Here is a 20,990-nt window from a genome sequence, read left to right as displayed (position 1 = left end):
CCTCCAAATCAGCTTCACTATTACAGGACACTGAGTTGGATGAACTTCATCGAAAGGGTTTTGTTCATCAGAGTTAGTCCATGTGCAATGCCTAGAGTGGATTGGCCTGAACCAAAAAACATCTAAGATATTCAAAGTTTTCATGGGCTCTCTACTTTTTGTTGGCGATTCATTTAATGACTTAGTACACTCACGGCTCCCATTACATATTGTATGAAACAAGGTGAGGTTAAGTGGTCAAATGCTAGTCTTAAGAAGTGCTCTTTCTATACTAATAAAGTCTTCTTAGATTCCGTAGTCTCCTCAAAGGGAGTGTTCACCGACCTACAAAAGGTTCAGGCAATAGTGGCCTAAGCCATTGAACATCCATGATATTCAAAGTATTCATGGGCTCGCTGCTTTGTATTAGCTACTCATTCAATAATTTAGTACGGAAGAGGGTCGTTTATGGAGGCGGGTAGTAGCTTCAAAATATGGGGAAGAGTGGGGGGGATGGACCTCAAAGCTAGGTAGGGGAGCTCATGGGTGTGGTTTGTGGAGAAGCATCCGTATGGGTTGGGAGGATTTCAGTAAAAATTGTCAATTTGTGGTTGGGTTGGGGAATAGGGTGAGGTTTTGGCAGGATGGGTGGCATGGGGATCAACCTTTTCAGTTGGCTTTTCCTAGGCTGTATGGCATTGTCATTGATAAGGAGGCTTCTGTTGAAGCTTCTTTGCATAGGCAGGGGGCGGAGGATAGAAGATCTTGGAATGTTCGGTTTAGTAGATTTTTTAATGATTGGGAGATGGATGAAGGGCTGCGGTTTCTTCGTATGTTGGGTGCTATAATCCCTCCTATGGATGTTGGTGACCGGATGAGATGGAAATTGAAGCGTAATGGGGCTTTTGACATCCGGTCGTACTATTACAAATTAAGAAATTCTCCTTCAACTATCTTTCCTTGGAAAGCTATTTGGAGAGTTAAGGCCCCTAGGCGAGTTTCTTTTTTTGTTTGGTGCGTAGCTTGGAATAAGATCCTAACGGGAGACAATCTGAGATTGAGGAGATTGGTTTTTGTGGATTGGTGCATTATGTGCCGTCATGGTGGAGAGACGATAGATCACCTTCTTCTTCATTGTGAGGTGGCCTATCGGTTATGGAGCTTTGTTTTTATAACTTTTGGCTTGGCTTGGGTTATGCCTAGTTCGGTTCCAGACTTGCTTTTTGGATGGTGGAATTGGCTGGGGAAGCATTCGTCTCAGATCTGGAATTTAGTCCCGCTGTGCATCCTTTGGTGTATTTGGAAGGAGCGGAACCGGAGGACTTTTGAGGATTTGGATAGTTCTAGGGATCAGTTGCTTGCTTCTTTTTGTGGAACTCTTTTTGATTGGTCTCGGGCGTGGGGACTCACGTCTAGTGATTCCCTCCCTTCTTTTCTTTGTTCCTTTCTCTTTTTGTAATTCTCTGTTGTTTGGTTTTCTCTCTTGTTTCTCTTTGTTTTCTTTTTCTTGTTTTTCTGGGTTGCTCTGTGTTTTTCAGGCATAGAGTAACCTTCGTATATATATCATTCTTACTTATCAAAAAAAAAATAATTTAGTACTATCATGGCTCCAATTACATATTGTATGAAACAACGTGAGTTTAAGTGGTCAAATGCTATAGCAAAGGCAATTAGGGAAATCAAGAAAAAGAAGTCTAAAGGTCTGGTCATGTACCTACGCATTTCACAAAGGTTTTGAAGAGTGCTGTGACGCCTCTGGTATTGGTACAGGTGAGGTGCCAAGAGCATCACCCAATCAGCTATTTTAGTGAAAATTTGAATGAGGTTTACCAAAGTACGACAATGAACTTTACACACCCAACAAAACTTCCACCAATTCCTCATGCCTTTTAACTACCCGCAGCCATCACTAAATTTCGCTCTAAGAACCTGTCTCCATAAATATCTCACTCCACATTGAAAAATGATACTTTCACTTTTCACTATATACATACATATACCAAATATGCTCTCTCTTCAATGTTATATTGGGTTTTGAAGTTATAACATCCATTGAAACCACTGAATTCCAGAAAAAACTATTGTTATTTTTAAGGCTCAAACTACATCAAGTTCTAATTCCAACTAAGAAATGGTATGCCTCAAAAACATTATTTTTATAAATAAATAAAATTTTTTAAAAAAAGGGAGAAGTATACAAAAAAGTTTGATACAAAAAATAATAAACTAAGTACCATTTGTAGAAAAAACTGAGTGATATCATATTTGCTTCACTTCATAGAAATGTAATGGAAAATCAGCATCTTTACTTTCTGTACATTTTATAGTGAGCAGTGAAAATACTCACCCAACCATGTTGCAGCTGAAACCAGACTGAAGTGATGTGAGACGATAAAGATTATTCAGGACAATCGATGGGTCTGATCCCCGTTTTAGCTGAAAAATGGGTAAAAATGAGTCATATCTAATATGCACAAATTTTTAACTAATAGATCTTTCCATAGTGTTTGAGTTGTTAAGAATAATTTCCAGTATCTATTAGTAAATATTCAGATATATTAGCACTTTGACATATTTATACCTCAATGACTATACGCATTCCGGTTCGATCACTCTCATCCCGAATATCGCTAATTCCATCTAAACTCTGTATACAAATAAAACAATTACAAACAAGAAATTTATAATCTGTAGTTGCGGTGAAAAATACAGTTCAACTTGGAATTAATTAAGATTATTACAATAGTATGTGATAGCACTGCAGGCAAACAACATAGTAAAGCCATGTGGAACATAGAACATAATAATCCAAAACTAGAAATGGTTGATCCAAAACTAGAAACGGTAGTCAATCATCTAAAAACTGAAAACTCACCAATAACAGGTTGTGTTTCATAAGCACATACAAATTGACATTTTCCAAATTCCACTGTCTACTTTTCAGCATAACATTACCTTGTTTTCCACAAGTTCAGCTATCTTCTCCACAAGGGAAGATTTGTTGGTCTGATAAGGGACCTGTTTCATTCAATAACAACAATGAAACTACCGCTCCAACAATTTAATGACAATATGACAATAAATGTGCATGCTTAATGCCAAATCATACAAAAGAGTCCAAGATCATCACCTCTTTTATGATAATGGCAGTACGTTTTGTTTTTGAATCAAGCAATTCAACATCAGTTTTCCCTCTGACTGTTACACGTCCACGCCCACTACGATATGCCTCTAAAATGCTTGAAAAAGGAACAAGTATCAGATCATTCATCGCAAATAATTGGATACATTCAATAAGATCCATAAGGAAGGCTAAGCAATTTTGTGAGAAACAATTGATGTACATATTGCACATATACATGTGTAGCAGATTATGTAATTAGTCTGCATGTGCATACACACAAACATGTATACATATAAACAATGGAGTCTCCACAATAATAATGGGTAGTTTAGCCCCAGCATTCATTATGGTTTGCTCTTAAAACTCTCTTCATCTGCGTTGTATCTCCCATGCTTTCTAATTACATAAATCATAAAGCAGGGAATGCCACCCAGTTTGTACATGCATTACAGCATCAATATAACATATGCATATACCATAAGTAGATTGGGGTATAAAAAATGAGAGGATGGAAAAAGTAGATTCGGGTATAAAAAATTGATGACAAATAGTGGGGGTAGAATGGTAATTACCATAAGTCCCCCCTCTTTCCCCCACATTTTTCCCCAATTTGGGGGTATAGAAAAGTGGCGGGCCCAGGGAGAAAACTCCCCCACCCCCCATTTTGTACCCTCCAAAATCTTTTTTTGATAAGCAACGTAAGAAAGTTATTAATAATAGAAAAAGTGTCAAACCAAGTACATTGGGGATGTACTATAGGGGCACAAATTAAGAAATAGAAGTACAACGGTCAAGAAAAATAGGAAAGGAAGAACAAGAAAAATGAGAAAAAACCACACTCCATTCAATTTCTACCCTCCAAAATCACCCCAACCAAACACCCCCCTCCCCCCTTTAATCTCCTATTTTCTCTCCCCTTTTCACTTGACTGTGGATTGTATGAAGTTTGAGATAAAGGATGAAAATTGAGTGAGATTTTGGCCCAACCAGTGGTGTGGAGGGCAGTCTTTGCAAGAAACGTACCTAGAGTTGTATTTAATTACAACTGCTAAAAGTACCATCACGTTCATTCGTGATTTTAATTGAGAATTGGAGCCGATAGACTCCTTTGATTCTTTGTACTACCAACATACCAAGAGAATGCTTTTAAATATACAGAAGATTGAGGCCGATGATCAACAAAGGGGGTTCGATGCACCCATGGATAATGTTTATGGAGGAGTACAAGCATGGGTAAAAATAGATTTGTGGATTGATTGCAGTTTGGGGTAAAGGATTGCAGTCAGGTAAGGTAAGAAACATACCTAGGGTTATACGCAATTACAGCTGCTAAGGATGCAATCAAGTTCGTTCGTGATTTTGGCAAGACCATTGGTGTGGTGATACATTTCTTGCCGTCAGCTCTCCTAAATTGTTTAGATTTTGTCAATATCAAGAGGTTAGTGTGGCTAATGTTATGAAGTTTGATAACGGAATCCTGTTTTGGGATGCAGGTTTCTTTAGGGGTGTGCATGCTCGCGAACTAGAGGCACTAACCGGTTTCATGGATACCATATATGGTGTGTCGGTGAGAGGGCTTGGTGAGGATAAGTTGTGCTAGAAATTTGATAGAAAGAAAGGTTTCACGGTTAGGGATTATTACAATCTCTTAGTGGGCCCTAATGACTATTGTTTTCCTTGGAAAAGCATTTGAAAGCAGAAGATTTCTTCTCAAGTAGTTTTCTTTATTTAGACTGCTACTTTAGGGAAATGCTTAACGATTGACAATTTACGATGAAAGAAGGTTTGGGTATTGGACTAGTGCTATATGTGCAAGTGTAATGGTGAATCGGTTAATCATCTTTTTCTTCATTGTCCGGCTGCAATGTATATGTGGGCTATGGTGTTCGGGCTGTTTGGAGTGAGCTGGGTTATGCCGCAATCTGTAGTGGGGCTTCTAGCATGTTGGCAAGGAAGTTTTGGCCGCCATCGAAATGGGTATATATGGCTTATGGTTCCCCATTGCTTATTGTGGTGCCTATGGAGGAAGAGAAATAGTCGGTGCTTTGAAGAAAATGACAGATCCATATCAGACTTGAAGCTATTTTTCTTTAGAACTTTAATGGATTGGTTGGCTGCCTTGCGGAACCAATCCTTTTCATCATTTCTTGATTTCTTAGATTCTTGTAATTTTTGTTCTTGATTGTTTGACCTGTGTACTAGGGTGTTTCACCTTTTTTGAGATCAATAAACTTTTACTTATCAAAAAAAATAATAATTGAGGAATGGAGTTTGTACTCGTTGTTTACTTAGTAATCCAACATCCCAAGAGAATCCTTTTTAAATATACGGAGTATTGAGGTCAATAGTCAATGACGGGGATTAGAGGCAAAATAGAAACAGAACACAGCACGTGGCTATTCTCAAAATACATCAGTTAATTGGGCCACCAAAGGGAAAAGAGAACTGAAGAATTTGGAATCAAAGCTCCTACTATTGAAAACCCCTTCTGATTAGATACATAATAGTGGTGTTTTAATTTGTTAGAATTTCTTGATGTTTTTTTTTTTTTCTTCATTTCTGGGGTATATCATGTATACTCCCATTGTACAACAGTTACATCTCTTTGTGTTCTTAATGAATTTGTTTACTTATCAAAAAAATCATTCTTTGTAATCCTTTAGGACTGCACATCCTGTGTACATGAGGCAGTGCATCTTCAATAATAAAATCTATCTTATAAAAAAATGAGATGAATTCTGTAACTTAAAATAATTTAAGAAATCAGGGGGGGAAGAGAATACCAACTAAAGTTTGTAAAGGAGAAAATCAAATATCAATTCTATCTGAACTACTCAGAATGATGTTTATGTTTGTAAAGAGGAAGGATAAAATCATACTTACCCAATGTTTCCCATAATGAGTCCACCAGTTGGAAAGTCAGGTCCAGGCATGTATTCCAACAACTCTTGCAACTAAGACGAAGCAAAAACAAATTACACAACTTAAAGTACTATATACCTTCCAGTTTTAATGTCAATATAGTTAGTTCTAACTTACCAACGCAATGAGTTTAATACAAATATAGTTACTTCTAACTTAACCAAAGCAATGATGACAATCAAATCGTAATAAACTATCGTGTATTCTGATCTAGTTGCATAAATGAGAAATATTTGACTAACCAATTATTTTACTAATGCCAATTAAAGCTGACCAAGTTGAAACAAGATAGAGACTTTAAAGTACTTTGATATCAATTTGATGCATGATACCAGGAATTTTAAGAAATTCAACACTATATTAGGTTTTTTGGAAGTGGTTTGATGTCTAAGGATTTATGCACAGTTAGATAATGAAAAAGACTGAATTTTGATCTAGAAAAAATTTGATGGCCTTTTGAAATGAAAAATAAAAAAAGAAGAAGAAGAAAGAATTAAATGAGAGGAAGGGGGGAGAAGATAAAAAATGCTTCTGGAAATAATTGAACTAAATCTCTCTATGAATTTGATTGATTACATACGGCCATGACATAGGAAAGACTACGACTCTCAAACAATAGAGAAAAGTAATTAAAAGAACTTCTACATCACATAGAAAACTAATTTGAAAAAGGGCTCAAAAACGTAAATGAAGACTCATGGGCCTACCATAAAGCCATTGTAGAAAATCTACAAATCACCAGATCAACCACACTTACTAAAACCATAATAAAGCTAAACCAGGAATTTTCTAATCAAAAGAAAATCAATACTAGCAGTCAATATTAATTACAGTAATCTAAAAAATTCCAATTAGGTCCCACATCAAATCTAAACCACAATTGTGCGGTTTGGAAAGGAAGAGGGTCGGTTATGGAGGCGGGTAGTAGCCTCAAAATACGGGGAAGACTGGGGGGGATGGACCTCAAAGCTGGGTAGGGGAGCTCATGGGTGTGGTTTGTGGAGAAGTATCCGCTTGGGTTGGGAGGATTTCAGCAAAAATTGTCAGTTTGTGGTCGGGTTGGGGAATAGGGTGTGATTCTGGCAGGATGGGTGGTATGGGGATTAACCTTTTCAATTGGCTTTCCCAAGGCTGTATGGCATTACCATTGATAAGGAGGCTTCTATTGAAGCTTCTCTGCATAGGCAGGGGGCGGAGGGTAGAAGATCTTGGAATGTTCGTTTTAGCAGATTCTTTAATGATTGGGAGATGGATGAAAGGCTGCAATTTCTTCGTATATTGGGTGCTTTAACCCCTCCTATGAATGTTGGAGACCGGATGAGATGGAAATTGAAGCCTAATGGGGCTTTTGACATCCGGTCGTACTATTACAAATTAAGAAACTCCCCTTCAACTATCTTTCCTTGGAAAGCTATTTGGAGAGTAAAGGCCCCTAGGCGAGTTTCTTTTTTCGTTTGGTGTGTAGCTTGGAATAAGATCCTAACGGGAGACAATCTGAGATTGAGGAGATTGAATTTTGTGGATTGGTGCATTATGTGTCGTCATTGTGGAGAGACGGTAGATCACTTACTCCTTCATTGTGAGGTGGCTTATCGGTTATGGAGTTTTGTTTTCAGAACTTTCGGCCTGGCTTGGGTTATGCCTAGATCGATTCCAGACTTGCTCTTTGGTTGGTGGAATTGGCAGGGAAAGCATTTGTCTCAGATCTGGAATTTAGTCCCGTTGTGCCTCCTTTGGTGTATTTGGAAGGAGCGGAATCAGAGGACTTTTGAGGATTTGGATTGCTCTAGTGATCAGTTACTTGCTTCTTTTAGTGGAACTCTTTTTGATTGGTCTCGGGCGTGGGGACTCACGTCTAGTGACTCCCTCCCTTCTTTTCTCTGCTCCCTTTTCCTTTTGTAGTTTCTTAGTTGTTTGGTTCTCTCTCTTGTCTCTCTTTGTTTTTCCTCTTGTATTTTCTGGGTTGCTCTGTGTTCTTCAGGCACAGAGTAGCCGTTCGTATATATATATTTCTTACTTATCAAAAAAAAAACCACAATTTATAGAATCTATAGGCATTTGATCTTTTTTCCCCCTTAAGCTCTTTGCTAGCTGCATCAAAATTGTTCCTTTACACCCAACCCCCCCCCCCCCCCAAAAGGAAGAAAATGACCTTTTAGTTTCTGCCTACATGCATGTCTTGACATAGCAGGCCTACAAAGTCGAAAGCTAGTAGGGTACCAAAATTATGCTGCATTTTTTTACCTTTAGGCTCCATTTGTTTCTATGTAAAATGTTTTCCAAGCCCCCAGAGGATAGCTCAATTCATTGGCCTCATAAGAACCCCCATAAAGTCTTTTAATTACCGATTGTCCTAAAAGTTTAAACTATTGCGATATAGTAAATTTAATCATTTAACCACATATTTCTAACACTCCCCTCTCACGTGTGGGCCAAAACTACCTTTTAATAGGTGAGGCCTAACATGTGGGAATGGGAGGTAGAGTGAAGGAAACATAGATCGATCTCAGGATCTTATGCTCTGATACCATGTTAAATTACCGATTGTCCTAAAAGTTTAAGCTATTGAGATATGGTAAATTTAATCATTTAACCACATATTTCTAACAAGGTCTAAAACTCAAGTCCTGGAATTACCGAATACAAGGTTCTTGCAGGCAGGGTCATGTGTCCGGGGTTTTACTTGACAGGGGTGGGTACACAAAAAGGCCCTGCATTTTTTTTTTTATAAGTACACGAAGCTGTCCTTCCTTGGAGAGGTTTCTTGCCAAAAAAAATTATAAGTAACAAAAATTTTTGATAAAAAAGAGAGCCTCCAATGTACATGGGGGTGTACTTGGGGTTTAAAATCAATCACTCAAATTACAAAGCTCAAGCAAATCTAGCAAAGAAGATCAGTGAAGAGGTTGAAAAGCAACATTCCAATACAATAAAGTGTGTAAAAAGAAAATTTTAATCTCAAGAATAGACCATTCACTACCCTCAAAGCATCTTGCATTCCTTTCCCGCCAAAGACACAACATAATGTAATGTGGTACAGCCCTCTAGAGAGCTATATTTTGATGTCAACCAAAGGGACCTTGCCATGCTGCTAACAAATCAATAACCCTCTGCAGCATAACCCATATAAGACCAACCAAACTCCGTACCATTGTCCACAATTCATACACTATAGGACAGTGAAGAAGGAAATGAAACACCGATTCCCACTCATTTTACACATATAGCACCAATAAATAACAATAATGTCTTGCTTCCTTAAATTATCTGTAGTCAAATCTTCCCTAAGGCAGCAGGCCACGAAAAGAAAGCCACCCAAGGAGGAATCTTAGATCGCCACCCTACCTTCCAAGGAAATGATATGTTCCTAGGCGAGGATAGGGAGTGGTAGTAACTACACAACTCAAAACCCCGACTCTTAGCAAGCCTCCAACAGAGTTTATCTAGCCCATCACCCTTCACTGATCTAGAGTATATTAAATCCATAAAAGCAGTCGAAGACTCCAACCCCCATTCTTGGACCAGTCTAGAGAACTGAACATCCCAGTGAAGTATCCCATTATGGAAATGCATGACCCCCGCTGCAGAAATCTCCTTATTATGGGTAATTTTTTGAAAAAAATTGTCCAAAATGGTAAATTTTTGGTAGATTAATTCCATAAAAGCAGTCAAAAACATAGGTTCCAACGTTTGGTGAAAGCAAAGATTGTTTGTCGGGCAAACAATTTCATGATCAACAGAAATTTGAAACAAAATGGAGGACCATACTTTCCAATGTTGTGCAACCAAAAATCATTAGTCAAAGAAAAACATTTTCATAGTCAACAAAAATTTACACCAAAATGGCAGATAATGGCTTCATACAGCGTAAACCATTTCCTAGACCAACCATGTGACCCTTCCACATCCCTTACCCTCCACTCCTCCATGTCCAACCGTCACGTCCCTCCCCCTCCCCTATGCCACCGCCACCACCTTCCTCTTCTCCCTCATGCTGCCACCACCACCTCCATCTTCTCTACTCTCTCACCCTTCTACTACCACCTCCACCTCCCCATTCCCCCACACCATGCCACACCACCACCACCACCTCTCCCTCTCCCACTCTTTTGTGTTGACAACATCTCCCTCTTTTCATCCCTCAGACCAACATCACCTCCCTCTCATGTCCTCCTCCCACACATGCACATTGTCAACCTAAGAAGCACGAACACTCCAAAATTTTCAACTTTCAATGCATCCGTGTTGGACACGTGCTGCTCATGGACACGCCAAAGACAGTTCTGCAAATGTCCTCATTGTGTCAAGAGGAAAGATAAGCTTTCTTACAACCACAAAGCCTTAGACTCAAAAAAAAAACAAAACAAAAAAAAAAAATTTGAAGTTGGCTAAAGATTCTCAAGAGATTAATTAAAAACAGACATGAAAAACTAAGTTTTTGTATTTAAGAAAAGTCCTTTGATTTTAGTTATGTTTTATATATTTTAATTGCTATTATTCATTTTGAATGCTTAAAATAAACATAAATATTCCTAAAAAGAAATTAAAAAAAATACCTAAAGATACATATTAATTAATTACCGTATCCCCACCACATCCTGTCCTAATTTTTCAATAATTACCGTGTCACTGTGTCCTCTGTCCTATCCATGTCCATGCTTCTTAGCCACCAACAACACCACCTCCTCTCCCTTCCATCCCAAGCCACCACAATCATTTTCCTAGACAGTCACCACCACCTATCCCCCAGCCCCCACCAAAAGCAAACTCCCACCACCAACACCACTACTGCCTACCAACTTTTCATGGGGTTTGTTGGTTTTAATATAAAATTTTTCACTGCAACTAAACACTAGATAATTATTTTCAAGGCCTCCACCAAACAACTGAAAACAAATCATTTCCTTAACAAATATTTTTTGCCGGAAAATATGTTATTTTATTGGTTTACACAAGTGTGTGGCATGTCTTGAACTCACAACCTCACCTTCCACCTCACCCTTACAAGGGGAAGAGATGCCATTTGAACTAAGGCTGCGTTTGTTTTAACAGTAAGAAAATATTTTCCACTGTGCTTGCTGTTTGGGATGCTCAGAAAATTTGGTCAAAGGGAAAATTAAATTAGTTGACTATAAAATAAGAGGGCTTCAGGCGGAAATCAATTTACACTTGCATTTTACCTTCAAATAGAATTTTCCAGACTGAAAACAAAAAAAGGAGAGAGAGAGAGAAACAATAGTCACACCAGAAAAGAGAGAGAGAAAGAGTGAGAAGAGTGTAGAGAGAGTGAGCTAGATCGCACCCGAACCCACGCCGGCGAAATCGCGCCTTCACCATCGCCGATCTGATTCGCGACGCCTCAACGCTCAAACCCATCTCCGATGAACCCAGTCTGACCGTGCTCGCCTTCACCTCCGCCGCGCAATCTCGCCTCCGCCGCGCGATCTCGCCTCAACGTTGAACCCAGTCGCCTCTCTCTCTCTCTCTCTCTCTTCGTTCTTCTCTGACCGGATTTGACAATTTTTTTTTTTTGGGTTTTGTTTCTTTTGTGTTTCTGTATTGAGAAATGATATTATATATTTGTTTGGAAGATGAGAAAATGTGAGCAACAAGTAGAAAATGTGTTTTCTATAGTATTTTCAAGAACACAACCAAACACTAAAAAATATTTTTCAAAGTATTTGTTTAAATGCCACCAAACACTAGAAATTATTTCCCTTCCCCGAAAATATTTTCACCTGAAATTATTTTACACCCAGAAAATATTTTACACTCAAACAAACGCACCCTAGAACTCAGTGGCATTTTCACTAAGAAGATGTTTTTTAAGTCAAAATAAATGGAGCTTTAATAAATAATCAATACTGAAATTATAAAAAATAAATGATCGATATTGATATTTTACAAGCATAATCTCCTAGAAACAAGAAATTTCATAACAGATTCTTTCCATCAAGAGAGATAGGTTGCAATTCGAGTTTGAAAATTAGCGTCTCCAAAAAAAAAATTGGGGGGTAAAATTGCCTACCAAACATCTCTCCAGACCTCGCAAAAAGTGGAAGTTGTTGTGCACTGGGATATGACTTTTAATAATATTTCAATTGAAATGGTGAGCATCAAATTCATTACAATATATTTATTCCAAGTATATTGTAAGAAGAACATACATATACACACATACTCACACATATAGCAGCAATTTGGCCACATGTATAAATACCATGATGGTGAGGGTCACTATCCCTACAGTTACTGTTGTTTGAAACACAACAATAATAAACAATTCTTAAGTGTAAAAAATGAAATACCTTTGAACATTGGTCATGTATTCTAATTTAAATGTAAAACAAGGACAAAAAATTTTGGGTGCTTACTGTAGCTTCAGGATTATGAATCAGTGCACAGAGCACATCTACCAACTCCCCAAGATTATGAGGAGGGATGTTGGTTGCCATGCCAACCTGCAAATGATTACCCACATTTGAGCATAAAGAACACACTATTGTTGACAAAGAAAGTTTTTTTTTTTCTTGGGGGGTGGGGCAGGAAAGTTCACCGCAATCCCAGAAGCACCATTCAACAATACAGTTGGAAGCCGAGCAGGAAGAACAGATGGTTCTTTTTGTGAATTATCAAAGTTTGGAACAAAGTCAACCTGCAAATAGATGAAGCATATGATACAAAATTACATTAATGATGAAAACATGCTCACTACAAATCACAATGTATGGAATGGCACTAACAGTGTCTTGTTCTAGATCTGCCAATAACATTGCTTCTGTGAGCGCCTGCAAAAATAAACCTGAAATACATGAATATCCTCAAAAATGCTTATTTTCTTTACAATAAATTGTGAAAACCAGACTTAATTGGATTATCTAATGCACTACAGAACAATCACACCTGCAACAAGTTTACACCATTAAAATTACATTGCATACAGTTAATCAAGAATTTGGCAACGTAGTCCAGAACACAATCAACAAGAAACACACTTTAAAGCAGCATCCAACACAGCTGGCTTAGGCTGTTGCTAGCATCTGGGAGATTATCTAGAAATTATTTTCCAGGCAGAAGGCATAAAGACAAATTAAATTGCCAAAGCCAACACAGCACAGTGGTCAGGCATGGCCTCTAAAAGAAAGGGCTTCAAATCTTTAGCATAGACCCCAGAAAACTAAAAATCCCAACTAAGACACAGAATCATTCACATACTCGGCCAACAAGTATGGGACTACATGAACACTAGAAAAGATTTTTTTTTTTTTACATCTATTTTTTTGATTAAGTAACGAAACTTTTATTGAAACCAAAGCAAGTACACTGAGGATGTAGTATGGGGGCAATAGAATAATTAAAACAGTTAACATAGAAACTATTAAACTTTAGACACATATCAATAAAAGAGTGACAAAAGGGAAGATCTCCCCCCCCCCCACCCACAAAACAAGTAATGGACAGAGTGAACACTAGATAAGATTTTTCCTAATACCAGTTACACTTCCTAGGATGGGTGACCTCCTGGGAAGTCCTTGTGTTGCACCCCTTTCTTTCTCTTCGCATTTTTACTTATCAAAAAAAAAACATCAGATGAAACGCGCTAAGGTTGAATCATTTTACATGGAACTTGAATGAACGGTTCAAGGGACTATGAGACAAGAACATATATAGATCTTAATTCCGGTTATTTTTCCTTTTCTCCCCTTATCAAATGGCAATAAAGGAAGGCAAAGAAGTAGCTTATTTGCAACCATATTTCCTGAGTCTGATGCAGCAGTATCCATGAAGAACCCATTTCCATTAGTCAAACGGGCAGTGTTCAAAACTTTATCTAAATTAGGAAGAATGATTCTTTTTGGATTGTTGAAAAATAAGAAGGGCACCGAAAATATACCCAGAGCTGTGTGTATCAGAAAGAGATGAAATGCACACAATCATGTTTATTTCTTGAAATGGGCTACCACCCTGACTGACAAAATAGTTGGAAGTTGGCTTTGTTTCCTTCTCATTTGGACCAGTTGTTGTCTTCTCTGGGAATTACTAAAGACTGAGGTCAGAGGCCCATTCCCTACCCGCCTCCTTCTTTTACAAGAGACAGGTTTTGAGCAGAATAGAGCTACCAGCAATGTTTCTTATCTAGTTCATGATCAAGTTTCATGATTACAGAAGACACTTTGACATTCAGAGACAATCTTCAGGAACATTTTTTTATTATTGGTAATTAAATGCACCCAGTGGATCTTGAACCCATTACCCATCATCTCATCCACAGACATTTAGTGTTGGAGCTCATCTGCAAATCCTTAGGAACATTAATGGCATTTGTTCATGCAAAATTTGTAAACTAGAAATGACTGGGCCCCAATTTTCGACACTTGAATGACCTCTGATTACATAAAGTTAATCCTCCACTGACTTCTAAGTTAGTAGGGAATATTAATTGAATTTTTTTATAAGCAATAAGATTATGTAAATCAGAAAAAATGAGTCACCCAAGTATACAGAAATATACTGGGGTAGACAATCAGTTAAAAAAATTGCATAAATCTGATTAATCAATAATAGAAAATTAACAGAGGTTTCTCATAACTGACAGCCAATCCAATAAAGTTCTAAAAAAGATAAACTTAAGACCAGGCATAGAACTTTGGGTTCTTCAAAAATCCTGCCATTTCTTTCCCTCCAGATGCACCACATCAAGTAATGGGGGATAACCATCCAAATATGACCATTTAGATGACGACCAAAACAACCTTACCTTTCTCTTCATTAAGTTGTCAATTGTCAAAATTTAACCCAAAGCTACAGTCTACACAAAGGAGGCTACTCTCAAAGGGGCTTTTGATCTCTTTTCCAAGGGAATGGCTGCTCACTGGTGATTGCAGCAGCATCCAGAAGATGGCAGTAAGTACCAACCGTGAAGCCCTTTTTCTTATCGGGTTTCCAGCATATCTTATCCTCCCCAATCCCCCTAAATTCCTAAACCATAAATGGTATCCATAAAGGTCATCAAAGACTCCAATTCCTAATCTTGTATGGCCCATACAAAGTGTAGACCCCAATGAAGAATTCCATTGGTGAAATGCATTAAATCTGCCACACTTGCCCCCTTATTACGACAGATCCAAAATAACTCAGGGTAGCAAACAACAAGAGAACTCTTCCCACTCCATCAGTCTTGCCAAAAGATTACCCGTGTTGCATCCCCAACTTCATACAGAATGGTGGCTTGACACAGATGGCCATCCCTATCTAATAGTTCTCCACATACCGACTCCATAAGGATCAAGAACTGAATTAGAACACCATCCCCCTGGAAAGCACAGGTGCGCTGATTGGGTCAGCGCACCCGAGTATGATACGCACGAATGCGCCACGCACCATGCACCAAGCTGAAACAAGCCCTGAATCAGACCAATATGGGACGAAATAAGTATTTTTAAAAAAAGTAAAAAAATTTGTCAAAACACACCATTTTGACATCCTAGTTTAAAGAAAAAACCCTAAACTCGTCTCAAACCCTAAATTTTGTCACTTTATTATCTACTATTTCTCTTAAATTAGTATATGTTTACCATTATATGAAAAAATATACTTAGCAACATATAGAAAATATAAATAAAAATATATTTATTAATTTATTAATAAACGTATCCCCCGCACCCTAATTTTTCAAAAATTGCTGAATAGCCACACCGCACCCACACCCGAACCCAAATCCGCACCTGTGCTTCCTAGCCATCCCCCCATTTGCTACCATACTTCACTTCTATCACTCTTCTCCATAATGCATTCCTCTCATGATTATAATGCCACAACCATTTCCCTAACAAAGATTCATTAAAAAACATAAATCTTCTAATACCCCAACCACCTACAAAAAGAGGAGTACAAACATCTGCCCATTTAACTAGAATCTAGATGAAGTTTAGTCACTTCCCCCATACCGCCCCTTAAAAAATTTCGCTGCAATTTTTCATTATGGTTAGCCACATCTGCCAGGATAGGAAATAAAGAAAGGAAGTAGGTAGGCAAGCTCGATAGAGTACTCTTAATTAAGAATAGTAGGGAATATTAATTAAGATCTAATTGTTTTCCAATTTATTTGTAGCCACCTTTATATTTTCTACCGGATTAGCTACATAGGGCCTGCAATTTATTTGCTAATCTATTCACTTAAGTAACTAAGCCCCTGTTTGGTATCTCTTCTCCAAATGCATTTCACAGGTTTCTATAAAACAAAATGCATTTTATAATTTCTGAGCGTGTTTGACAAGTTTTTTTAAGCCTGTGAAATGCCTTTTATGAATAACACATTTTGCATTTCTCAATTTTTTAAGCCAAAACTGAAGATTCTCAGTTTGCATTATCTTTCTAATTTTTGCCAAAGACAGTGGGGCCCACTTCTTGCACATCAAACAAGACCCAACATCACTTTCCAGCCCATTTCTTTTATTCTTGTTTTAAGCTCTTCCCCTTTCTTCTTCTCCCTTGGGTTTCTCTATGATCCACTGCAACCAAACGTGCCTTCAGCGTCTTCATCACTCTCACTCTCACTCTCACTCTCAGCACTCAGATCATTACTTCAACACTTCCCCTTCAGCCGCACCTCAGACCTGATTCAACTCTCTCTATGCTCTAAATCAATTTATAGATAGATAGACAGACAGACAGACATATATATATATATATCATAAATCATTTTTTTCAATGACTTGAATAAATTTCAAATATTAGATAGTTTTTTTTTCCCAAGAAACTACAAGAAAATCTCTTAATACATTTTATTTTTCTCATTTTCCTCAACTATAAATCTTATGATATCAACGGTGCTTAGAGGCATTCTTGTAGCAAGTCCACATGGTGTTGAGGTCGCCAATGTGATTCAAGACTCCAATGGTGGTAGATTCATTCAATGGATTTGATTGGGTTTGATGGGTACTACTAGTGACTGGGCTTAGTTGCAATTCATCAATTGGGCTCAATTGGTGAAGATTTGGGGCTATGCACAGTGGCTGTGTCAACTATTGGCAATGAGGCAAACTTTTTTTGTTAAGTTAGAAATTCGTGCACGGTGGCCCTGTCACTAATTTTCTGGGGTTTTGAAGGTGGAAATTTGTTTGTGCATATAATTGAAAATTGTAGAATTCCTTGGATCCTTTCTTCTTTTCATATTTTTATTACAAAAATTTAGGTAAATAGCATCCATCAAAGATAAACCACAGAGGCTGGAATATCATTTTTTTTATTTCAATTTTTTTATAAGTAAAAAAATATTAAAATTGATCATTTATTTTTACTTCAAAAAAAAACCAAAAGGTTTACTATCTGCCTGATTCACAACAACCAGATGTTCTACAATATAACCAATCCCATGCAAGCATAGCTTGTAAAAACAAGATGGCTTGTAAAGAGAAACTAAGAATTGGAACTTACTTCCAATCTACACTCTGTGTAACGCATGGCAGCAGCTGGATCTGCATCTATTGAACCAAAATTCCCATGCCCATTTATAAGTGGACATCGTAAGGAGAAATCCTGAAAAAAAATAAAAATAAATAAACAATAAGACTACAAGATACTCGAAAGGCAAGAAAATAACTACAATGTGTGTGTGTGTGTGTGCGTGTATACATATATATATATATATATATATATATATATATATATATATATATAGGAATGGAAAAAAGCAAACAGTAGATGAAATTGAGAACATGGTAATAAATCAAAATTAAGCTTCGCTTTTTTTTTATAACTAATAACCTTTATTGAAATGGAGGAGAGACCATATGTACACAAGATGTCTACACAAGCTCTCCTAAAAAAAATATCGAGAAAGAAATACAATTTAAAGGCAAGAGAATCTATAGAAACTACAATCAAATGAATATTGCTAGTTCCAAGAGTAAGTAACCATTAAAACAGAGATATTAAAATCAACAATTTTAGCTCAATAACTGAGACCGCCATACCATTAATTGTACGATTGCTTATCTTACACCTCATTGCCCTCATTAGTCATAGAGGAACTACCTTTTTTTTATAAATAAAAAAGACTTCATTGAAGAAAAAGGAGAGTAACAAAAGTACCAAAGCACACAGGCAGTGTGCAAAGGATACAGCAAATCAAAACATGAAAATTACAACACTCAAGCAAATCAACTAAAGAAACAAAAATATAAGCTTGAGGCATTTGACCACTCATGTAAGGTCTGGAGGAAAAGCAGTATCAAGTCATGGATTGATCTCTCATTTCCTTCGAAAGTACGAGCATTTCGTTCCCACCAAATACCCCATATGAGACAATGAGGGATCATGGCCCAAATCACCGCAGATCTGTGCCTGCCTGTTGAACTTACTAGGCCAGCTTAAAGCTAACAATTCAGCCACTGAAGCATCCCTGTTACAAGCAATGCTATACAATTCAGGGAAGTTATCCTTTAAAGAGAGCCCCCTAAACCATGGATCATGCCAAAATTTAATAGAGGATCCAACTCCCACCTTAAATCTAACAAAATACTGAAAAGTGTCCCTCCCCTTCCTAATACTTTTCCAAAGGCAAACTCCATAAGGCCCCTGTACAGTGATAGAGCACCAGCCCACACACTACCATATTTAGCAACCACCACCCTCCACCACAAATCATCTCTCTCCATTGCATCTCTCTCCATGAAAGTGGAGCTGAGAGGGAGACCCACGTATGCCATGGGTAACTGACCAACCCTGCAGCTCATTACAATAGCCAGCTCATCCATATTTGGCACATTACCAACTGGAACCAATTCGGACTTCCCCAAGTTATCTTCAACCCAGAGATAATCTGAAACCATATAAACACAGCTTTCAAATACCAAATCTGCTCTCGATCTGCCCCACACAGAAAATCAAAGTGTCGTCTGCAAATGGGAGATGAGAGATAACTAGCCGCCTAGCAGGATGATCACCTACTGCAAAACCCAATATATAATTTACCTCTCCCCACTTTCTCCAACATTCTACTAAGAACCTCCATTCCAAGCAAAGTAGCTCTTAGCAAATTTACCAAACAAGTTCTTCCATCTAAAGAGTATATCCACAACTCACTTAGGCATTACCAAGGAACTTCAATCAATGAAAAACCAAAAAACCACAATTCCTGAGCAACAGCACAATGCACTAATTATCCACAGTTTCACCAGGGCATTCGCACATGCAACATTAATCCACCAATATTGTGATTCTCCTAACAAGATTATCCACCTGTTAATTTTTTGTTAATTATTATCCCATTTTGCTGCTCACAAAACAAATGCCACCTTTTTAAAGCCTTAGTACACCAAATCCTCTTCCAAGGAAGTTCACTCCAATGGAACCTTGTAACGCTTCATAATAAGATTGAACATCAGACTTACCATTGCTATTCAACCTCCACACCTCAAATGTTTTGAGCCCTACTCTTGGAATGCTTGAATAAAATGTTTCAAACAATTCATCAACTATTTGATTCCCAATTGTTGAAAGCTTGTACAAATTGAATGTGCCGAGAAACTTAATACTAAGACTCAATAATAATTGAAGTAGCCTATGGAAGGTGCCAAGAAGGCGGCCCCACATTGAAACTAGACAACAATCCCCTTTTTTTTGTACGTAAGCTTTGGCCCCAAGTGGAGGGGGAAGGGGAGATTCTAGCAAAACTAGACCACAATTCTAGAATATTTTTGTATTTGATCTTTTTCTATTTTCTTGAGCTTTTTGTTGGCTTTATCACAACCACTATTCCAATCAGTATAAAAGAACAGTTTCCTAAAATGCACAACTTCAAACACACCAAAACACACTATATTTACATTACAAGTTTATGTTTGTCAAGTTTTTTATTTTTTTTTGATAAGGAAGAAGAGAATATTATTAATAAAAGAAAAGCAAGAACAATACAAGGAGTTCACAGTAGTGAACGAAGGAAAAAGGAAAAAAAAGACAGATGCAGCCCCTAATCTATTCTAATAGACGAAAGAAAATTCATAAGGATAGAACAATCCGAGAAACCCCACAACGAGACCAATCAAAGAGGGTCCATTGGCAAAGCTCTAATAACTAAACCACAGTTTTCCCTCATCCTCAAAAGACCGCCGATTCCATTCGGTCCAATGGTAACCGTGACACTATTTATATATATGTGCCTGTATAGTTATTTTGTTACTTCACTATGATGCTAGTTTATATATGCGAATAAAACATAAAATACGCACCCAATACTAGATGGACAGGTTTGACCTGCAATTCACAAATCAACACTTTTTTTAGCCCTTCATGAATACAAATTACAATCCCAATTTACCTGTGCCATTCGCACTAAGGAATCGTAGACAGCAGAGTCTCCATGCGGGTGAAATTTTCCTAGAACCTACAATAAAAGGAACTACAAATTTTAATCATCAAAGTATGCAAACAATGATAGACAAAAGAACAAACCGCAATAACAATATTTTTAGGAAAAGAAAACATATGCATTGCCTCAAATAAACTGAAACGGAACACTATAGTCAAAATTTAACCTCTCCAACAACTCTAGCACATTTCTTGAATGGTTTCCGAGATGAAAGGCCCAATTCATGCATTGCAAATCTGTAGCCATAATTTTTGAGAGAACATATCAGTCAAACTGTTTACCCAAATAAATGATGTATAATATCCATGCATGATAAATAAATAAAAAACATGTAAAGATAAAAATATAAATACATTCACACAATCATCATATGACAACAACTTACTCTAAATTACAAAATCTAAAATTAGAACAATATAAAAAATGACTGCCCCGCCCAGGCTTTACCATAGCACATATCACATGCAGCAGCTAAAATAACAGATAATTAAAACATATATGTTATGATACATATATTAAATTAGAAGAAAAATGACACAATTAAGCACAAAAACAGATCAAAAAAAAATTAAGCACAAACACAGATTACATATG

At 37.4% G+C, this 20,990-nt stretch overlaps 1 protein-coding gene across 1 annotated transcript in view; it reads right to left on the bottom strand.

The window, feature by feature from the left end:
* Window positions 1-20,990, bottom strand: part of LOC142636326 (DNA gyrase subunit A, chloroplastic/mitochondrial) — a 48,797-nt gene that overhangs the window by 25,700 nt on the left and 2,107 nt on the right. Inside the window, exons 2-12 of the mRNA XM_075810511.1 lie at window positions 20,563-20,632; window positions 20,346-20,411; window positions 17,462-17,563; window positions 12,769-12,813; window positions 12,582-12,680; window positions 12,400-12,486; window positions 5,987-6,057; window positions 3,110-3,218; window positions 2,935-2,997; window positions 2,561-2,626; window positions 2,327-2,415 (exon numbers count right to left, since the gene is read on the bottom strand). Coding sequence (XP_075666626.1) covers window positions 2,327-2,415; window positions 2,561-2,626; window positions 2,935-2,997; window positions 3,110-3,218; window positions 5,987-6,057; window positions 12,400-12,486; window positions 12,582-12,680; window positions 12,769-12,813; window positions 17,462-17,563; window positions 20,346-20,411; window positions 20,563-20,632 — 867 coding nt within the window. The remainder of the gene's footprint in view (window positions 1-2,326; window positions 2,416-2,560; window positions 2,627-2,934; window positions 2,998-3,109; window positions 3,219-5,986; window positions 6,058-12,399; window positions 12,487-12,581; window positions 12,681-12,768; window positions 12,814-17,461; window positions 17,564-20,345; window positions 20,412-20,562; window positions 20,633-20,990) is intronic.

Source organism: Castanea sativa, chromosome 5 (assembly GCF_040712315.1).
Source record: "Castanea sativa cultivar Marrone di Chiusa Pesio chromosome 5, ASM4071231v1".
NCBI classification, from domain to species: Eukaryota; Viridiplantae; Streptophyta; class Magnoliopsida; order Fagales; family Fagaceae; genus Castanea; species Castanea sativa.
The sequence above is the reverse complement of the archived record's forward strand: the minus strand, read 5'-3'. Positions and strand labels throughout refer to the sequence as shown.